The following is a 23,165-nucleotide window of genomic DNA, read 5'->3' as shown; positions in this document are numbered from 1 at the left end:
GGGCCTCTTAGTATTTTTTCAATGGATCAGTGTCGACAGGTTCAGCAACAACCTTCAAGGCATAGTCCTTGATGCGATGTTTGTCTAGGATTGCCAGGATCCTAGCATTCTAGATGACAAAATTGGATGCTTCGTTCAATCTGTCGTGATCTCTCAACCCATTCATTGCCATCTTTGCTCCTCTTCTCTAAACTCCCTCTAAGTCTTGATTTCCCTCTCGGAAATCCTCCGTCCAACCATCGAATCACTCCTCTCCAATCCTCCTTTACTGTTGCAACCCGGATCTAGATTTCTTGGCTAGAAATCTATCGAGGTAGTGCTTCTCTCTACCTTGGTTCAGTCTCCTTAGACACTGTTCTGCACCGACAAAAACAATGTCCCACCAGCTCCACATATCAAAATCTACACAGCTCCCTTAGCCCCGGCAACTTGAAGAATCTGAGCCCTTCAAGCTCTGCACAATCTCTGCGTGGGCTGAATCTACACCTCCCGGCCAACTGCGTCAATCCTTCCTGGCTCAAAGGGATGATGTGGCTCTGCATGAGCCTGATTTGCTCTCCTTTGCCTCTACGCTAGCATTGATTGCTGACGCAGCTACTGCGTCTTCCTCTCCCGGCTCAGAATGCTGATGCAGGCACTCCATGAGCCTCTGCGTCACACTCTCTGCACTTTGTCACCCCTCTTGCCTCTTCAGCTCTAGAACAACGTTGTCTATTGGGACAGCTGCTTCTCTGCTGCAAATTCTCATATTTCTCGGTTGGTGTCTTCAGTCTCCTATGATTTGCAATCACTCTGATACCATGTGAAAATTCCTGAATCTAACACAGCAAAAACCCCTACTGCAATTACTGGTTTACAATCTCCTACTTTTTCTTTACATTCACAAGTTATATAATTGCATAAACATCGAAGTAAGCACTATTGCATCGTTCACAAATATACAAATCATGCACTGTAATAAACTGAGACAATAACACAAGGGACACCGTTATTTTTGGACAATAGTCCCCGAAAAAACCCAATTCGGGAAAACTGGTGCAGCATATAGAGGGTTTGTATTATTAAGTAGATTCATGAATACTAGGGTGCCAGAAATGGCTTACCCAACAGAGAATTTCCTCGGCAGTAGTACCTCTATCCGGAGACAGATATTCTAGAAAATCAGCAATCGAATGATCAAACCCTACAGTGACTCCAGTTGTTCCTTATGTTGGACAGCGAAAGCTACTCCAAGCACTGCTTTGGAACTGCGTCACTCCTCCAGGGGTTGCATCACCCTCTCCCGGCTCAAAATCTATTGATATGCTCCCAGTCTACCCCAAAAAATCTCCCCAGCGCTGCCTTTGAGGCCCAGTGTTAGCCTCTATGGCTTCTGCATCATCTACATCAACACTCTGCGTCAGCGCTTAGGCCTCTGCGTCAGCCCTTCTAGGGCTTGCGTTGTCTCTCCTAGCACTGCGTTGCCTCTCTATTATGTATTCTTCGGCCTCGGATGAAAATCCCTTGTTGAACTGCCCCTCACTGCAACTCTGATCACTAACTCGATTTCCTCAGCAAACCTCACCCTAGAAAATTGAATTCTTTGATCACTTGGTGTATCTCCAATTGACCCTCAAACCTCCTCTTATACTTTTCCTGTTGACAAATCAATGGCCAAGATTAAGTCCCTAATCAACAGCTAAGATTAGAACTAGCTTGATCCTCGTCACTTAGAACTTTCTCACCCATATTTTATTAATACACATTAATATCTTTATTTTCCTAAGTTTAGACTTAGGAACCCATTAAAAATAATACTAATTCTAATAACTCCTCATCCGGGTGGAATTTCTCCAAACAATTTCTGGGTCTTGGAGATTTCATGTGCCTTAGCCTCTCCACCAATTTTCAAGGCTAGAGCACATCTGATGCTACCCAAAATCAACAGGGATTGAAGGCCAAAGAGGTAGGATCTAGAATCTAATCTAGCATTTGTGTTTTTTATATGTTCATTGTTAAGTGAAAATGTTGTCTTTTCTCTTTCAAGTTTCCATTCTCATTCCTCCATTTTATTGCAGGAAAGAAACTATAACTCTAGCAAAATTCAAAGAATCAAAACTTCAAACATCATGGTTATATGGTTTGGCATTCTCTTGATGTTGGTTCCTTTTTTGGTTATTATGGTGTTGGAGAGTAGGAGGAGGGTTGATGAAGAGGATGAATAAGTGGGCAGTGGTGGATTTGAAAATCCTAGAGAGGAGGAGCACCTTGGTGAGGAGGAGGAGGAGGAGAGTGGGGATGATGAGGACACAAAAACCAAATCAGACCAAACCCCATTGTGGAAATATGTTTCTAGGCCTGAAGGAGGCAAAGGGGGTGGAACCACTAAATTTACATGCCTCCATTGCAAAAAGACTGACACACATTCATACACCCTTTGCCAGAAAGCATCTCTATGGGAAAATGCCATGGGATGGAAATAAACAAATAGGAATTAAAACTTGTGGAAGTGTGTCACAACAACAAATAGCCAAATACATACGGGAAGGGGAGGAAGCGCAATACAAATCTAAAAGATCAAAGGGTGACTTTGAACATGAAACCACTAACCCACATTCACATAGACTAAGAACTCCATCAACATCCTTCCATGGCAATGGATATGGAGGCACAAGAACAAACATCCCCTTAAGGCGAAAAACCATATTAGATTTCCTTAACGAAGGGTGTAGGAATGATGTGGATTCAAAAATTTACCAGTTTCTCTATGCATGTGGGATACCCTTCAATGTTCTCCGCTCACCTTATTGGCATGAAATGGTTTCCGCCATTAATGATGCCCCCGAAGGATACAAGGCTAGAACCGTGGGACTTGATCATGAAAAAGCAAAAGTAGCACATGGTTTGGGTAAAATGACAAGTTCTTGGAATGACCTCACTTCTAAGACTTGGATGATAGTTTTCTACCTAAGTGGGGATTTCTAGACTAAATCCTAAGTCTATCATTTTGGTACAAATGAGTGAAGGTGGCTAGGATTTAATTATATGAATGGGATTGACCAAAAGATTTATTAGTTTGGATGCCTTAAATGGTAGTGTTTGATGTGTATGAGTAAAAATATTAACCCTTAAACAATGTTTTGAAAGTCATTCATATGCAAGTACTTGTAAAATGAAGGTATGTTGGGCAAGACACAAAAGAGAGAAAACTGCTTTTAGTCAAAGGTGTGCCTTATGCTACAACCCTCAAAGATACAGACATATAGCTGAAACAAAAGTAGTCGGCCCAATCTCTCAGAGCACCAACCAAGTGTTGAAGAAAGTGTAATTAGGTTCGGTCTTCATAAATATGAAATGTACTTTTGATTCTTGTATTTTGTAAAAGAAAGAAAAATTATTATTATTATTATTGAGCCTGGGTTTCTTACCCAAGAAATTTGTTTTATAGGTCAAGCACTAATTGAAAGTGCTTCTATGGTTGTCCTAGGTCAAAGAAGTCAAATAGGGACATTGTCATAATATGAAGACCCCAACGAGCATCTTATAAATTGTAAAAAGAATTATTTTTGTATTTTACCGAGCCTTCCAAGACCAAGTCGGCCTTCCAGCCTATCAAGTCAGTCTAGAAGCTGGAATTCATACCCCTGGAAGACCTATATATACAGTTCGATCTCATTTGGACACATCCATTCCTCTCTCTCTCATGTGAAGGAAGAACTAAAACAAGGCAACGAAGAAGGCAGAAGAAGGAGAAGAAGTGTTTCAGGTTCCTCTCTCTCTTTCTCTCCACACATCCGAAGGAGGACGAAATTATCCATCTTTTCGCTAGGGTTTCTGCTGCTTGGCTACGATTTCATTGTGAGGATTCGATCTGATGAAAAAGGGTTGAAGGAAAGGCCAACAAAGTTCCCTTCTAGATCTAGAAGACAAATTAGGTCAAGCAAGGCAACTGGAGGCAAAGAAGCAGTTCTAGTCTACGCGTGCGAAGTAGTAGCTGCTACCAAAGGGTCGAAGTTGCAGATCTGCAGTTAGGGCCGAAAAGTTGTGGCTGGAGGTCGAAGTAGTGTTGCCGGAAGAGATTCTATTGGGTTTGGAAAGAAGTAAAGCAAGCACATTAGTGAGAAGTTGATCTTAGTCTTGGAAGGGCATCAGTGTTGGTCAAGGGTCTTGGTGTTCGTCAATAAAGAATCTATAAGAAGAGATTGAAGGGTTTTCCTCTCAAGAGGAGAGATTTTGCCCTGGCTTGGAGCCTACATCTTGTGTACTTGTATCTTGTTGATCTTCTTGTTTTGGTAGTTGTTTGATGATTGAAGAACACACTATAATAATAATAACAAGAAGATAATCCTAATAAGTGAAAAGACATCACAAGCAGTTATCATAGTTAGAAGAATCATTAATGTGATCTTGCCTTAGATTCTTCAACATGGTATCAGAATTATGGTTCACACAAGGCATGAAGAAGGTTAACTCTATTATGAAGAGGCTTGAAAAGAAGTGTTCATCATTAGCAAGTCTCATCAAGCAAAGTTTCAAGGCAGTATGGAATATTCTCTTCCCTTCCAAAGATCTCAAATCTTCAAAGAATGAAGTATTGTTCTCAGCCCTCACCACAACATTTCAAGATGAAAATATATGGGTGATAGATAGTGAAGCTTCAAGACACATGACTAGACATCATAAACAACTCAAAGCCCTATCCAAAGGAAAGTCCTCATACTCTGTGGAGCTTGGTGACAACAAGAACTATCCGATAAAAGGCATTGGATCGACATCAATTGAGATAGAAGGAGGAGGTAGCATTCATCTCAACAACATTCTATATGCTCCAGGTTTGTGCAAAAATCTTATTTCTATTTCATCATTAGAAGAAAAAGGAGATAGAGTTGCTTATATAGATGGTAAAGTAGTGGTTTGGGCTAAATATTCTAGCATTGAAAAAGCTAGAACCATTGGAGTTCGAGAAGGAAGACTCTACAGACTCTCATCTCCTCTAAGTCAAGCACTTGTCCACATTGAGATAAGTCTGTGTGAACTTTGGCATAGAAGATTGGGCCATCTTCATTACAAGATCTTGCCAACTCTAAACTCCATTGTAAATGGTATACCAAATCTCAAAAAAGACCATGAAGGAGTCTACAAAGGTTATGCTCTAGGAAAGAATGCAAAGAAACCATTTTCACATAGTATATCTAGAGCTCAAGAGATTCTAGATCTCATCCACTCTGATGTATGTGGTATTATAAACTGTGGGTGTAACTTCTAGAAGAAGATGAGAATCAAGCAGAAATGATCTTAGTCGTTGATTAGCTTCTAATCTGGGTCGTTGAATGTCAACGAGGAGATTATTTAAGGAGGCTTGAGGGTCACTTGGAAGACACACACACAAAGTTTAGAAGTTCGATTTTCTGAAGTAAAGCAATTGTCGGGAGAATTTCGATAGTGAGCTGTTGCAGAGAGGGGCAGAGAGAGTTTTTGCTGGAGGATCTTCTCTGGAGCCAAGAATACTCAGCAGAGAGGCAGAAAGACACACAAAGGAGGTAGCGTAGAGGGCAGAGAGGGTGACACAGAGCCAGGAAGGGCTCACGCAGGCCCCACACAAAGAAACGCAACATCTTCCAGCGCATAGGTCCAAATTTGTTGAAGGAGTTGTCGGTTCTGAGCCGGGAGGGCTGGAAAAGGCTCCTAAAGGCATATTGATTCTCAGTTGGGTTGACGCAATGACTTAGAGGCTAGCGCAGGTCCCACACAAGTGCAGCGCAGAAGTAGTCGAGGAACTCGCAGTTCAACTGTCGGATCAACCGGGATTAGCGGTGTTGAGTGAGGTAATCTCACCAATGTTTCTTGCTAAGTGATTTTCTCTGTAACTGGATTACCGAGAGGGCATCCAGACTTGTATTCAGAATACTTCTGCATAACAAAAAACCCTCAGATCTGCGGCACCGGTTTTCCCGCATTGGGTTTTTCCGGGGACATTTGTCCAAAAAATACTGTGTCACTTGTGTGTATCTCTCTATTGTTTTGTTTTTGTTTTGGGCAAATTAATTAATTAAGTCAAGGCTACAGTTGCATTTGCTTCAATATTTGCTGTAGGAAACAGTAAATAATTTGTTTCAATAATTAACAGATGGGAGAAGTTTAATCTACTTATATAGTTACTCCATATAAACACCTTGTTCATATGCCTGTTAAACGCTAGATACTAAAAGGGTGAGTTAAAAGTTTGTCATTGAAGGGAGACTTGTGAATATTATGTGATGTGAAAGACTAGATAACTTTGACCAAGTCAAAGAAACTCACCATGTTTGTGAATTGTGAGTTCGTGGTCACTACTATGGCCTATGGCACTGTCTCGAAGCTCAGGTATTGTATTCAATATCAAAAATTCATTGTACGTATGTTTTTGATGGCCTCATAGGTACTATTGAATCTTTTCAAAAGTTGGCATTTTGATGAGGTAGCTGCCCACAGGTAGATCTAAGGGTCTTTTTTTCATTAAGGATAAAAAGATATTTATGTTCTGGCTTACTCCAACCCTATTGCAGTGCTAACTGCAGTAAGGTAGTTGCATTCACTGATTCTTGTTACTTTATGTTTTTTCTATGATATAAGCATTATTATTTTGATGAAAAATAGCTCACATTGATTAAGTAGAATTTAAAAAAAAAAAAATACAGCGCATGAGCATGTTTCCTTACTAATATATGAGTATAATACAAGCTTTGATGTTCAAAGAGACTGTACTTGCCTTTTCCCAAAAATATTCATGAACTCTCGCTAGAGCTGCACTTTCACCTCCAATAAAGTGCATTACCCCAAGGGAACTCTGCAACAAATAAATTGGGATTTCATTCCAAACATTCATAAGTATATTTCTTTGTACTAAACACAAGAGATGATGATAATGATATATTTTATTAAACCATCCCCAAGACCAACTGGCCCATATGACTCAACATACTCACATTCAATGCAATAATTTCATTAAATAAAATGGAGAGAAGAAAAATAACAAATCCAAGGTGAGGGCCATAAATTATAATATGGTGAGAGAGAGTAGATAACTTCTTGAAATAATGATCCCAATTGGCACTAGGAAATGCTGAAACGATGGAAAATGTCATCACAGATGGTCACTGGTGATTTGTCTTAATTTATTCATATTAAATATAACTCACATAGGGCAGCTTGTATATATTTGTTGAAGAAAGAGTAACGTAAAACATTTTCTAAGCCACATTGTAATACTACAAAGAAATGAGACGGATGCTTATTCTGTCTTGATTCCCACATTTCACAGCTTTGGAAGGATGTAAAACAACTGAGAGAAAGAACAATGAGCAGATTGGAAACCCCCATCTTTAAGGATTCCATATAAACCAAAAATAGAGAATTTCAGTGATAGTTATCTACATCTCAAGCGGTGATGATCATTAAAAACATATACCAGTGAAATAACCCCAGATTCTCTTCTAGCAAATGAGGATAGAGAGACAGTTTCCTAACCACAGTCGAGCAAATGAGATTAAGAGACAAAGTTTCTTACCACAGTCAACCTTTAAGATTTAATACAAGTAATATTTATCGATTGATAGCATCCCATGTCTCAATATATCCGATTTACTATTACAGTTTACTACCAAAAATTACAACCAACAAACCATGACACTTATATAATTTCCAAATTCAATATGCCCAAAGGACATATTTGCTGGAGTTCAACACAAATCTTATAATAATAAATATATCCAATATGACTTGACTTTTATCTCAGACATTTCTGGCTTAAACATTAATGGAAAACGTTCAACTTCGAAAGATACTGTGACTGAAGGTTAAAAAGATATTATGTGACCAAAGCTTACCGCTTTTTGGCAATGCAATAAAGTCTTCTCAATAGCTTAATCTGGAACTCCAATATGGCATAAATTACAAAAGTTTTTCTTGCATAGACTGGTTTTCACTAGATTCCTAGATGAAGTAATCTATTCACAGCAGATATAAAAGGAGTTTGTTTATTTTTCCAGTTTAATATACAGCCAATGATGTTAGATGACTTGATTTTCAAAGCCTGAACATTAATAAGGTACTCGGAATGAATAATTTCCATTTGATTAGGTACTCAGTAATTTCTCGTTCCATAGCTGCTTAATCCTTTGTTCAAGGATTGTTTCTAGCTCTAGTATGATTTTTCCTCCATTGATATTTGGTAAAATAGTTTGGACTAAAATATTGTCACCAATTACCCTCTATAAGCAAGAAACATGGAAGATTGGATGTGTTGTCGCTCAGATTGTACAAGCACTGAGACAATGACTCAAGTCAGGGGTTGTCACCCTGATCCCTGACCTCTCCATTCTAGTTATCTCCCAACAACAAGCTATGGGGGCTAGTCCCTATGGAAATGCGAAGGCGAAGGACAAGTTAGTATCCAACAAGTCCGGGAGACACGGTTGAGTGGCCTAGCTACTTGGTAAAATTTAGCAAGATCTTAAGGATTAGATTAAATTCAAATATGAGACCAATGCCTTAAGATGTCAAAATTCTTGCTTATTATTAAATTAAGACCAAGTAACCAAATAGAAAACTGCTTCTTAGATTCTTCACTAACCTGTATGTTATGCAAATCGTAAGACCTAGGTGCGATGCAAGAATCTTGGTTAGCTTTAAGATATATGCCTATTCTAACTGGAACCTCCCCCCTAACTGTTTTGAGACCAGTCTTTAGAGTAGGTTGTGGGATGGGAGCCAACGGGAAGCAAACAGAGGCTTGATTAATGATACCTCCCTCTGTGTTCCAACCACCCAATGCCTCCAGCGCTGCAGAGACTATGGCTCTAACGACTACAAGGTCATCGAGTTAACCACTAGAAAGGTGTTGAATCCCTCAAGCTAAATTGAGAGAGGGTGGCCCTAGATGTCTATCAACCAAGCTTATGCTTGGAGGTAAGTTATTAATGCAAATAGACCTAGAATGCTTGTGCAAGGTGGATGAGTGATTCTTGAGTTAAGATTGGTTGTGTAATGTTCCTTTTTCTGGTGTTCCTTATGACATGGTTAGGATGGACTTTCACAGTTGGGGCCAGACAGGTCACAGGCGTAGGTTGGTTTCATCAACGGGCCCAAGGGCTTTTGGAGAGGTTCTGAGGAGTTTCTATGAGGTCCGATGGTATTCACTTCGTATATTCCATCATTTGCACAGTTTGCCTTTCGTTCCAGTGCATTCTGGCAACTTTCAAAAAACAGAGTTATTATTGCGCCTAACTCAATTAATTATGCTTAAGGTGGCATTCCGAGAGGAATACTTGATAGAACGCCTTAGTGTAATAGCTCATTGGAACTAGAACGAGAAGATCTACAAGATGTGATGTTTAGATGTGGGTTTCAGTGACTTGAGGAGACATGGTGGCCAATTTACCCTTTTCCCGCATTAAAAAGAATATTTTAATTGAAATAAAAGAGGGAAAAGTGCTCCATGGTTAAAATAACAATAAAATAGGAGTCCATCAGATCTATAAAGGAGGAGGAGGAGGCCATTGGAGGATAGCTTGGATTTGTGATTTCTTCTTGTGGAGAGGTTTGAGAACTCGGTTCTCCACTTCAGCAGTAGCCCCAGGACGAAAACCCTCGGGTGACCATGGTGAGAGTGGATGAAAGCCCACCTCATCTCCTTGGTGGATTCAGCTACAATTCACAGGTGCGGTGATTGATTTCAGTTCAGATTTGGGAGGGCCAGTTTCAGCATCAGAGCAAGATCAGTTTTGGAGACCAGATCATCTATCTCAGTTATTTCAACTATATCATCATGTACACTCTTTCAGTTATTTATTATAATGAAAGTTGAGATTATTTCTGCTCATTGTGTTATTGAATTGCATGCACTCTATGTGTTATTTTTTTACATGGCAATCTTTTATTAATTGAATGGTAAATTTATGAAAAAAATTTGGTTGAGATAGTTTTCTGCATAATTAGCAAAATATCTTGTTTGGGACATTACAGCGTGGTTGTTTAAGTACTTAAAGTTAGGATTAATCTTCAATGACAAGAGTACTTATCGATAAATGGAAAGAAAATCTTATTACCAAGAATGTGCCAATTATTAAGTGCCAATATTAAACAATCCAAAGATAATTATCTTCCACAATATGTTTAACCAATGAATGATTAGCCAATGATTATCAATCACAATTCCAATGATGATTATCAACAATCTTATGCCACTTATCATGATTAAGATTTTAAATGCCAAAGTTGACCAAATAGATTCTTCAATGCTTATGGAGCACAATTAGAACAAGATACTCAAATGCCAATTTGTCACTTGCCAACGCAATTAGATATCAAAAAGCAATATGACTTAGATCACAAGTTATCAATATGCCCAAAAGAGTTAAGATATTCAACACCAAGAGATTTTATGATTAGAATGTTTTAATGAGTTATTTCAGTGCTAAGTTGACAATTCTTAAATCTAACGTAAGACAAGTAAACATTAGATTTCAATAACATAAATCACAATGAGCCAATTAGATCATAAAAACCACTTATGTGACATATAGGACAATAGTAAGTAAATCACTCTAGATCAAGAAACTATCAAGCATATGACAACTAAATATGACCAATGAGATTCCAAATCACTTGCCAAGCAATTATACGAGTTGCTTAACCCTGTTATGATGAAATATTCAAAGAAATGTCAGATCTGGAAACACTTATAACAGCAGTAAGAGAGATATGCAAACAGTGAGATACCAATGTGAAAGTGTGTGCCAAATAAAGCGAAAAATTGCCAAATTGAAAATTTTGATTTTTTAGCCTTATGTGATGAAATCTGCAGATCTGATCTATTGATTATGCAGAGATATTTCAGTCACTAAACAAGTAGATCTATGCTCAAGAAACAATGCCCAAGTCACCAAACAATTAGCAAAATTTTTATTATGAAACTTTAAGTGTGTTTAGACCACTTAGATGTGATTTTAGGGCACTTAATTAAGTATTTTGTCACTGTTATGAAAGATTTATTACAGCTCTACCAGAACAGTGAGAGGACAAGGTTTTAGAAATCAAACCATAGGCCCAAGGCCTTGTAGATCACTCACCCAAGTTGGCATAAAATTCTCCAAAGTACTTGGCACCTAAAAACACCAACTTTGAGTCAATTCCACCTGCAAAACTCAACAACATTCAGTTCAGAAAATTCAGAGATGGACAGAGGGAAAACTAAGGCCAAGGAAGGGTAATGCTAGGCTCAATAGGGCTAGTGTTGGGGTGAAGGAGGGCTCAAAGGTTGAGCAGCTAAGGAAAAGGGGTAAAGAGGATGACGCAAGGACTAAAGGAGGTCAGAAAAGGGAGAGATGAGTGTCACAGAAGAGGAAGGAGAGGGGACGAGGCTAGGAGAGGGCTTTAGAAGCCCACAGCAAGCCCTAAGGACTGTCGTCCAAGCCCAAGAAGGACGATCGAGGCCTCAAGGGCTCAGGACCAGGCCAGAAATGGCCTAAAACCTATGACTCGGGGGGTGAAAGAGGAGGTCAAGGCCCTCTAAGGCTTACAAACAGACTCTAGGAGGCTAAAAGGGCAGATGCGGGCCCTGAAATGGCTGAAGCAAGGAGGAAAAAGGCTGATGCTGACCTTGGAGGAGGATGCTTGGCCCTTTGGCCTAAAAAATTTCGAAACCCTTGCTCCAAAATAATTTTGCTTTAGATCTTCAAATTTACTACAAATTTTCTTCAATAGTTGGCCCTGAAAAAAAATTTAGAGGTTGGATCTTACCCTCAAGGGCCTAGATCTAGCTCTAATCTAGTTCTTCTCACTTGATCTCACCTGCACAAATGAATTTACAATAACCCAAAACCCCAATATATACAAAATTGCAAAAAATCTCAAAACCCTAGAAACCCTAGCTACAAAACAAATGTTAGAAAATAAATTATTTACAAAACACTATTTTACAATTATATTTACAAAATATACATGTGAAAAATGCTTGAAAGAATTTTGAAAGAATAAATTTTTATAAATCTTTGATAATGGCTAAATGTATTTCGAAAGATAAATGTAGAAACCATAGCCTTAGAGAAGTTAGAGAACCATAAAAATAATTGGGATCCAAACAAAGTCAGCCTCTGTCCACAGTTCGTGCACCTGGAGTCTGTTATCCACCATTTTGTGGGTGATATCCATGAGAAAATTTTTCTCCAAGATGGTCCTCAGTCGGCAGCCAGCAGCCACCAACTAGCCCATTGTGCCACTTCTCCGCCACCTGAGCTAGCCATGTGGTCCCTCACCCATCTGTCATGATCGTATGTTTGAAGGTGGGCCTCCTGAACCTAAAGGTATGCCTTGTCATTTGGTAATTGAGTATTGTAGTTTGCTTATCATGGACATTTTTGGGCATGGATTAAAGGGGGGATACCGCGAAAAAAATGGGTTAGGTCTGTGTTATTGTCCCCTAGACCCCCTTTTGGATATTAACCTTGGATTCTAGTCCTGTGAGATCTCTTTTACTAACCATTTGGCTTTAGGGATGGTATTTCACAAGAAACCCTGATTTAGGTTGCGTGGTCCCGCTCCCTCATCTGCATATATTATCCCCTTTCCACTCATTATTACCCCATTCATCATTTCTCCCACCAAGGTCCACATTCCTCCACTAGGTCCACAGGGGCAATTTTCCCCTTCCCCTTACCCACACCTTCCGTCAGGCCTGGAATGATGCCCCAGAGCTTGATGGAGCTAAAAAAAAGTAAAAGCACATTGGCCACATTCTACAGGAAAATGTACCATAAAATGCAAAAGATGGTCAAGGCAAACACATTTAGCACGTGGGCAAAATCCAATACATAAGCTCTACCCCATCATCATGGCCATCACCCTGGTTTCTACAGGTTCTATGAGCCACCTTCATCATATAGTAACCCATGATTGTCCCAACACGTGGTGGGCAATGAACTGCCCTACCTTAAAAGCGGGTTTCCACTGCTATATCTCACACATCATGCTCTTACCCCTTGAGCCCCAAGTAGTTAATTAAACAAAAATCATAAAAAGGCAAATGGCATATAAAGAAGGGTGGAAAAATCAAGGTCAGAACACCTCATGTACCACGATCTCTCCCTTCTATACATTATTATACCCAAGTGTGGGCTTCCCTTCTACTAGCTACCCTTCTACCCCAACATGTGGCCCAGGGTTGCCCCTTCTCATCCCCTACTCCATTCACCTCTTTATCACATACCACCACCTTTTAAAGGATTTACCTTAGACATACTATCCCCTTTAGAAGTAGAAACCACCTAATGGGATACTCATTTAACCCTATTTGGAGTTTGGAGACATTAGCACATGCCAAAGCCCATTATGGAAGAGAAGGTCATTATGAAGTCCCCATTTGTGGTACATGGTTTGTAAGCTCTTTTACTCAATTTCCTTGATGACTTCTTGTGCTGTAAGGCTAGGGGATGCATTGGATCTTATGCAGGATTGCAGGTGGTCTCCATTTTTGGTTTGGTCTCCCTATACGGGGTCCTAACCCTCCAGAGGGCTACATTGGCACATGTAGGGTGTGTGTTGAGATCCATGGACCTCCACAGCAATAGACAACACTCTATGCATCCCCAAAGATGTTCAAAGATTGGCTCGAGATCCACCTATTGGATGAGGAAGATGCACCTAGTTCACCTTTGCCCAGCCAACCCCACAGATGTACCATGCACTTGGCAGCTTACCCAGGACTTGTAAGAGGACGTGGCATCACCTACACCATCATATGAGCCCTTACAGATGGTCTACATGCATATTCGACTCATTTGGAGACCCGTGGGTTTATTATCATGCCCCCACACCCACTGGGAGCACCACAGATTTCTTGTTTGGACTCTGGAGAACAAGGGGCCGCCCCCTTGTCCATTACTTTTGAGGGTCCTATTCTTCATTATGGCACCTATGGACCTCATCAGGCCTCTTGGAGAACCCTGGGACCTGTATTGTTTGTCATTTGACCTCTTGAGAGGCTTATTATTTCATTTATGAGCTAGTTTGGTGGGTTTGTCACCAAAAGTTAGGTTATTAGAACATTATTTTATTTTTGGGGCTTATGTAGGCCTACGAGACTAATTCGAACTCCTAATTAGTGTATAAATACAAGTGAGATGAGTTCATTTTCTCATCATCACTTTCGATTGGATCACTTTTCTCTTTAGAGAATTTCACACTTTTTTTGGGATGAAGAATTGGAGCATGGATGAATTTTGATGTTTGGATTGGAGTATTTTATCTTGGAGCTTCTTTATTGTCAAATTGTTTATGGTTGGATATGTTCTATTACATGTAAGTACACACATTTAATGTTATTCTTGTTTTACTTTTGCCATACGCTTGAATGGGATTTTCGCTATAATAGGGCTAATTGTTGCATTGCATAATTGCAAATTTGTGGAATTATTGTTTCTATATAGCATCTCTCAATTATTGGGCCATGTATGTGAATGAAATCTCCTAGGGATAATTCCACAAGTGAATTTATCTTGATAAGCCATCTCTTTTTGCTAGCGAAGTATAAAAGCTTTGAGGTCTCTTCTTCTTGCGCTAAAGCCCAACCGAAGTAGTTCTGAAGGCCTCCTTCACCAAAATACAAGTTCCTTTCTCATCATTCTCCTAGACTCCATTCTCCCCAAGGGATTAAGGCACTGGTCTACCGATTGGTGATCACTCAAAGAACATTTGTCTCCACCTTTTCCCTCTCTCTTCTAGGTCTAGCCAAGTTGGGTCACCTAGGGCATCACTTTCTCGACAAAATAGCCTAAGAAAAGGTTTGATCTCCTTGCTTCTAGTGCGTTGGTGTGTCTTTAAGGCCTCCTCCAATTTTGAAGCCATTCCGATAATGGAGTTGTGAGATAACCCAAGCCCTAGCTATGAGATCAAACTTTGCCCTGATATTCCCTAGGCTAGCACCTCATAGGATCAATTTGATACTTTTAATTGGAAATTCTTGCTTTGATCCTTTCCCCTTCCTTGTCTAGGTTAAGAACATCATTGGTTGCTAGATTCTCTCTCCTTAACCTAGGTTGGGTCTACTTGGTCCCATGTGGTCCTGCGCCTTTTAAAAGTCAATTCTTCAAGAACCATTCGTTAATTCAAGTTCAATAAAGATTTTAGGATTGGGAAACTCCTTTACAAGGCATATTCCTCTAACCTAACTCTCAAATCCTCACCTCCTTGTCCTAGAAATATTTGTACCTTTCTTAAAAAGCAAGTAAGCTCTATTCTTAACCCCCCTTCTAGGAAAAGGATCATTAAGGTCACTTCACATCCATTGGTTGATTCATCCTTCACGAGTGACTTTCTATATATCAGGTCTCCTCCCATCGGTGAAAGTACGTAAACAGTAGGGAGTCTTAGTTGAGGTGATAGTGAGCTAAGCCTCCATCGTTGCCCCTGATCTAGCAGTTGTCCTTTTAGAAGTACCTTTTATCCCCCCTGCTAGTTTGAGCGGTAACATTTTGGCATCGTTTCCGGGGAGGAAGAAGGTCTACCTCCCTAGTGAATCATTGAGGAATTGATTCATTGACGACATCTATAAAGCATTCCTCTGGCGACTCCACTCATTGTCCAAACCCCTAGTTTACTTGAAGGCAACAACATTCCTCCTTTAACTAGGGCTGCTGCAAAAAGGGGAGAGCGAAATCCATCACCTGTTGGAACCGCCCTTTTCCCTGAATTTGAGAAAGTCATTGATCCATCCCTGAAGATGCCATCTAGTTCAAACACTAACCCAAAACAAGATCAACCCAAGATGACCAAGAGTGAAAGACACTTGGTTAGTGTCTTTGCCCCTTTGAAATTGAGTGATGATCCCAAACCACTACCTAAAAAATATAACCGATGGTTACCCAAGTTCAAAGGGGATGCTACTTGGACTGCCCATGGTTTTATTGAGGAATTCTATTGGCAAATGTCCCCTAGGATGATCTTTGATGAAGATAGGGTCATGATGCTTTTTGCTCTATCACTTGAGGGACAAGAAAGAGACTGGTACCTTAGCCTTCCCCCGGCATGCATAGAAGACTCTAATGACTTTGAAGACCTATTCATGAAGAGGTGGTCATGCAATGCCCATGGGACCTTTAACATTGAAAAGTTCTACATATAAACAAGGGAAGGGTAGATGTACGAGAATTCATTCAAAAATTTGATAGGGTAGTCAAAGATATACATGATCATTTGAAGCCATTTGAAGCCAACATTCTTGATAAGTTCATAAAAGCGGTGGGTGGCCACTTCACCTATGTGTTAAGGGATAAGAAACCTTCCACTTTGGCTGAAGCTAAAGAGATAGCAATGGAAGTTGAAGAAAACATACGAATCTCGAAGGTAGATATCACTGACCACCCTAGAGCTAGAGTTGAGGTCAAGAAGGAGAAGTCCAAAGATCAACATGAAGAAACTCTCCTTGCCATCCTCAAGAGAATGGACAAGTTCACCGAAGAAGCCAATGCACGTGATAGGGTTATCATGAACAAAATCACTGCCTTGGAAAGGGCCCAAAAATCTAGCTATATTCCAAAAGGAAAACCCTTTCCAAAAAAGCAAAGTGAAGAAGATAGGCCAAGCTCATCTCAATTCCCAAACACTTTGGCTCCAACTAATGTTGTTGAGCCAGACCCATCATCTGAGGATGAGGAAAGTGAAGAGGAAGAGAGTGAGGATGAACAAATTGATGAGTCAGCTAACCTTGTGGAATCTGACATCTTCAACATTTTGCTAGGAGAGTCATATACACATCTTCCCATTAGTGAGGTCACCCTTAGGGAAGAACCCATTCTTAACTCTGATAGCAAGGGAAGGTTCAAAGGGGACCAACATTCACGAAAGAAAAATAATAAAGACCCCACAACCTCTAAGGAACCATCTAAAGAAGACTCATTGCCTAAGCAAGCCCCTCCCAAAGAATCTCTGCCTGAAATTCCTCCCAAGAAGGATCCCCTAACCAAAGCCAATCCAAAAAAAGATCCTCCGAGGAAGGAAAACATCCAGAAGAAAGAAAAAGGGAAAGAGGTTAAACTCGACATTAACATAGGAGTTGCCATAGGAAGAATGACCATACCCATTCCTTTGAAAGAGATTGCTAAACTTCCTTAGCAACAACAACAAATCAAGAAGTCCCTGGGAATTCAGGAAGAAGAATTACCCAAAGAATTACAAAACATTGATATTCCTGACCGAAACCCCTGGTATGAACCGTTTATGCTCACTTTGGCTATCAATGAACTCTTCTAACACAATTGTATGTTAGACTCAGGGGCTTCCGTGAATATCATGCCCTTAAAAGTTATGAAGCAATTGGGTCTCAGCGTCACTCAGTCGTACAAGAAGTTGTGTGGTTTTAACTCCAAGCCTATGGAAGTAGAAAGTACCATCAAGGACCTTAAGGTTTCTTTGGCTAGGAATCCCGACATATCCCTCCTCATGGATGTTGTTGTCATTGATATTCCTAATGTGTGGGGGATGCTATTATCTAGGAAATGGGGAGCTACCGTTGGGGGTCATGTTCAAATGGACTTATCATATGCCACCATTCCGCAATCTGATGGAACCCCTTTTATCCTTTATAGGGAACCCACCTACCTATCTCATGTGATCAAGCCTGGACCATACTATGAAACACATGAAATTGAGAAGCCTTCTCCTATTCTCCCAGCTCAAGAAGTTTGTATCCTCAAGCGACCAATCTCTAAAGCAAGCAAAAAGTGGAAGCCTAAAAAGGAATATAAGGTCAAGGACTTGGTCTTGGTTGATAGAGATCCAATGCCTGTCAAGATTCATGGAAAAGTTGGGGAGGATTATTATTACATTGCCAAACTCAACAACAAACTTTGGCCCGAGCCGGTCAAATTAAGTCGTATCACCCCTTTCCTTAAGACTTGATATTGTATCATATGCATGGTAGAGTAGGATGCATTGCATGTTGATTTTTCTTTAGAACTAACATCATATGATATTTCTCATGGTACAGTAGACGCATCTAAATTAAAATTCACATCAATTTATCTTTCTGTTGATTTTAAGGCCTAACATTAAGCATGTGCGATCATGAGACGTCCCGAAAGCATGCTTCCCCTTGCCTTTCATCTATTACATGTGCAGATAACAGGTCTACGATAACCAAAAGATTGTTGTTGTTCTTGGACCTCCCGTTCAAATAGCTTCGTCCACTTCTTCAAGAGATCACGTCCTAGTTGGAGCCAGATGTTACCCACCATTTTGTGGGTGATATCCCTAGGAGAATTTTTTTCTCCAAGATGGTCCTCAGTCGGTAACCAGCAGCCCCTTGTAGCCACCAACTAGCTCATTGTGCCACTTCTCCGCCACCTGAGCCAGCCATGTGGTCCCTCACCCATCTGTCATGATCGTATGTTTGAAGGTGGGCCTCCCGAACCTAAAGGTATGCCTTGTAATTTGGTAATTAAGTATTGTAGTTTGCTTATCATGGACACTTCTGGGCATGGATTAATGGAGGGATCTCGAGGAAAGAACGGGCTAGGTCAGTGCTCTTGTCCCCTAGACCCCCTTTTGGATATTAACCTTGGATTCTAGTCCCATGGGATCTCTTTTACTGACCATTTGGCTTTAGGGATGCTATTTCACAGGAAACCTTGATTTAAGTTATGTGGTCCCACTCCCTCATCTGCATATATTAGCCCATTTCCACTCATTGTCACCCCATTCATCATTTCTCCCACCTGGGTCCACATTCCTCCACTGGGTCCACATAGGGCTAGTTCTCCCCTTCCCCTTGCCCACACCTTGGGTCAGGCCTGGAATGATGCCCCAGAGGTTGATGCAGTGAAAAAGAAAATAAAATCACATTGTCCACATTCAACAGGAAAATGTACAACAAAATGCAAAAGATGGCCAGGGAAAACATATTTAGCACGTGGGCAAAAGACAATACATAAGCTCTACCCCATCACCCTGGTTCCTACAAGTTTTATGAGCCTCCTTCATCATATAGCAACCCATGATTGTCCCAACCCCTGGTGAGCAATGAACCGCCCTAACGTAAAAGGAGGTATCCACTGCTATATCTCATACATCATGCTCTTACCCCTTGAGCTCCAAGCAGTTAATTAAACAAAAATCATAAAAATACAAATGGCATATAAAGAAGGGTGGAAGAATCAAGGTCGGGGCACCTCATGTACCACAATTTCTCCCTCCTATAAATTATTATACCCAAGTGTGGGCTTCCCTTCTACTAGCTACCCTTGTACCCGAGCATGTGGTCCAGGGTTGCCCTTTCTCATCCCCTACTCCATTCACCTCTTTATCACATACCACCACCTTTTAAAGAATGTACCTTAGAAATATCATCCCCTTTAGAAGTACAAACCACCTAATGGGATACTCGTTTAACGTCGTTTGAAGTTTGGAGACATTAGCACATGCCAAAGCCCATTATGGAAGTGCGGGCCATTATGAAGTCCCCATTTGTGATACATGGTTTGTAAGCTCTTTTAATCGATTTCCTTGATGACTTGTTGTACTGGAAGGCTAGGGGACACATTGGATCTTATGTAGGACTGCAGGTGGTCTCCATTTTGGGTTTGGTCTCCCTATACGGGGTCCTAACCCTTCAGAGAGCTACATTGGCACATGTAGGGTGTGTGTTGAGAGCCATGGGCCTCCACGGCAGTAGACAACACTTTATGGATCCCTAGAGATATTCAGAGATTGGCTCAAGATCCACCTTTTGGACGAGGAAGACACACCTAGTTCACCTTTGCCCAGTAAGCCCCACAGATGTACCACACACTTGGCAGTTTACCGAGGACTTGTAGGAGGATGTGGCATCACCTTCACCATCATTTGAGCCCTTACAAATGGTCTACATGTGTCTTCGACTCATTTGGAGACCCATGAGTTATTATCATGCCCCCACACCCTTGGGAGCACCACATGTTTATTGTTTGGAGAACAAGGAGCCGCCCCCTCGTCCATCACTTGAAGGTCCTATTCTTCATTATGGCACCTATGGACCTCATCAAGCCTCTTGGAGAGCCCTGGGGCATGTAATGTTTATCATTTGACCTCTTGGGAGGCTCATTATTTCATTTATGAGCTAGTTTGGTGGGCTTGTCACCAAAAGTTAGGTTATTAGCACATTATTTTATTTTTGGGGCTTATGTAGGCCTAAGAGACTAATTCAAACTCCTAATTAGTGTATAAATACAAGTGAGATGAGTTCATTTTCTCATCATCACTTTGGATTGGATCACTCTTCTCTTTAGAGAATTTCGCACTTTTTCTGGGATGAAGAATTGGAGCATGGATGAATTTTGATGTTTGGATTGGAGTATTTTATCTTGGAGCTTCTTTATTGTCAAATTGTTGATGGTTGGATATGTTCTATTACATGTAAGTACACACATTTTATGTTATTCTTGTTTTATTGTCATATGCATTGAATGGGATTTTCTCTATAATAGAGCTAATTGTTGTATTGCATAATTGCAAATTTGTGGAATTATTGTTTTTATATAGAATCTTTCAATGTTTGGGCCATGTATGTGAATGAAATATCCTAGGGATAATTCCACCGGTGAATTTATCTTGATAATCCATCTCTTTTTTCCAACGAAGTATAAAAGCTTTGAGGTCTCTTCTTCTTGCCCTAAAGGCCAAGCGAAGTAGTCCTTAAGGCCTCCTTGACCGAAATACAAGTACCTTTCTCATCATTCTCCTAGACTCCATTCTCCCCAAGAGATTAAGGCACTGGTCCACCAATAGATGATCACTCAAAGAACAAATTTCTCCACCTTTTCCCTCTCTCTTCTAGGTCTAGCCAAGTTGGGTCACCTAGGGCATCACTTTCCTGACAAAATAGCCCAAGAAAAAATTCGATCTCCTAGCCTCTACTGCGCTGGTGTGTCCTCAAAGCCTCCTCCAATTTTGAAGCCATTCCAGCGGTAGAGTTGTGAGATAATGCAAGCCCTAGCTCTGAGATCAAACTTTGCCCTAGTATTACCTAGGCTAGCACCTCATAGGATCAATTTGATACTTTTAATTGGAAATTTCTACTTTAATCCTTTCCCCTTCCTTGTCTGGGTTAAGAACATCATCGGTTGCTAGATTCTCACTCCTTAACCTAGGTTGGGTCCACTTGGTCTTGTGTGGTCCCACACCTTTGAAAAGTCAATTCTTCAAGAACCATTCGGGAATTCGAGATCAATAAGGATTTTAGGATTGGGAAACTCCTTTTCAAGGCATATTCCTCTAACCTAAACCTCAAATTCGCACCTCCTTATCCTAGAAATCTTCATACCTTGCTTAAAAAGCAAGAAAGCTCTATTCTTAACCCCCCTTTTAGGAAAAGGATCATTAAGGTCACTTCACATCCATTGGTTGATTCATCCTTCACGAGTGACTTTCTATATACCAAGTCTCCTCCCATCGGTGAAAGTCAGTGAAGAGTAGGGAGTCTTAGCTGAGGTGTCATTTCCCTTAATCTAGTAGTTGTCCCTTTAGGAGTCCCTTTTATGCCCCCTGCTAGTTTGAGCGGTAATAGAGCCCATGGGTTGGGGAACCTGCAAACACTATATATTTCTCAAAGATAACTGTTAGAACACACAGTGAATCGAATCACCTAAAATAAGCCCATAACTTACCAATAGAATGCTCCTATCACCTACAATGAAATAACGATTAATAATAATTACAAAGCATAATATAGGAATGTCCGTACCCAACACATACCACAAATCAATAGATCAAAGATACAATGAACAACACCCAAAGTCTTTATTATGATTATTCCAACATTCCCAACAGGACAGTAATTTACATCAGCTTTTCCAGATTTACATTAGCTAAAATCTGATTAGATTGCTTGAGACACAAATAACTCAATTTATAAATATATCCTCAAAGTGGAAAATAACGGCTATTTGGCTTGATCCCCGTCAAAATAATCTCGATCGTTGATAAATCTTTGATGATATTTTAATCTCTGTCGTTGAAATAATTTTTTTTGAGAAATTTTCCAATTTCTCATTAAACTCATTTTTTATTAGCTCAAAAATAATCATTTTGATCTAATTTCCTAAAAAAAATTGACTTTGACATGACCACCAGGGCCCAAGGGTCCAATATTTTCTTGAAAATTCCAATATTCTCTTGGTAGGGGACCTCCAAAAATTAATATCTTTGAGACCCACGAATTTTTCTACTAGGGAAATTTAATCTCTAGCAATTTAATTTTGACTCTAATTAGTTAATTTTCCGTCTTGGGATTTTATTTTATTTTTGCCAGAAAAATTAATTAATTTACACTTGAGGGGATTAATTATTTTTCCACCCTCAAATATTTTAGCCATGGTGTCTAAATATGAAGGACCATGCACTAAAGTATTCAACCCTCAAAGGGAGAATACCTGTTCGTTATAAACTCTCAAAATACATACCCAATTTTGCGACACAATATGATCTAGTAGACCAAGTGATTTGTAATAAAATAATTTAGTCAATTAGCTTAAATTATTCCCAAATTACTTTTACATAAAACTCAACTAAAACACTAGGACTCACTTAATACTTTGACGATAAATTCCACCCTAGCTTTGGGGTGAGGTTGGAGGGAAAAAACTCTGTTGATCATCCGTGTTTAAAAACACAAATGAATCAGTGAGACAAAAAACCTCCTAGGATGAAATTCATCACCAAAAAATAGGATTACCTAGGCTTTTACATACATACACGGTCTTACTAGCATCATTTACATTAAAAATTTGCAGAATGGGTTTACAATGACACAATAGTTTATGGTTGATGATCTCGATCTTCGAAGAAAAATATGGTACATCTGCTTTCTTGGAACTTTGACAAAATGTGTGCAACTAGATATACACATGAAGATGGAGGCAACTCAAATTTGTAATACATCCAATGCTTTACAACACTTTATAGGGGCGATAATACTTGGGTGCTAATTTATTGTCCTCTTTTTGTTGCTTGAGGGACATCTATTTATATGGTTGTACTTGTAACCTCAAATATACAATCCACCATTTCAAAATCCCTTTCACTACAATTTTGATATGCTTGTTCTTTCATCCTATTTTGTGCTATAAACAAGTTCTCCTTTAGTGGTTTGAGAACCTCTTGTTGGTGCCCTATGTGGTCCT

General features: G+C 40.0%; 1 protein-coding gene across 2 annotated transcripts in view; it reads right to left on the bottom strand.

The window, feature by feature from the left end:
* The window catches only part of CRY3 (cryptochrome 3), a 371,088-nt gene that overhangs the window by 162,336 nt on the left and 185,587 nt on the right, over positions 1-23,165 (bottom strand). For both annotated transcript variants that reach the window (XM_089438102.1, XM_089438101.1), the window contains exon 5: positions 6,728-6,805. In XM_089438102.1, the coding sequence (XP_089294228.1) occupies positions 6,728-6,805 (78 nt within the window). The remainder of the gene's footprint in view (positions 1-6,727; positions 6,806-23,165) is intronic.

Source organism: Pinus tabuliformis, chromosome 9, assembly GCF_031772625.1.
Source record: "Pinus tabuliformis cultivar Carrire ecotype Pingquan chromosome 9, CPIR1, whole genome shotgun sequence".
In the NCBI taxonomy this organism is placed as follows: Eukaryota; Viridiplantae; Streptophyta; class Pinopsida; order Pinales; family Pinaceae; genus Pinus; species Pinus tabuliformis.
This window is presented reverse-complemented; position numbering and strand designations above follow the sequence as displayed.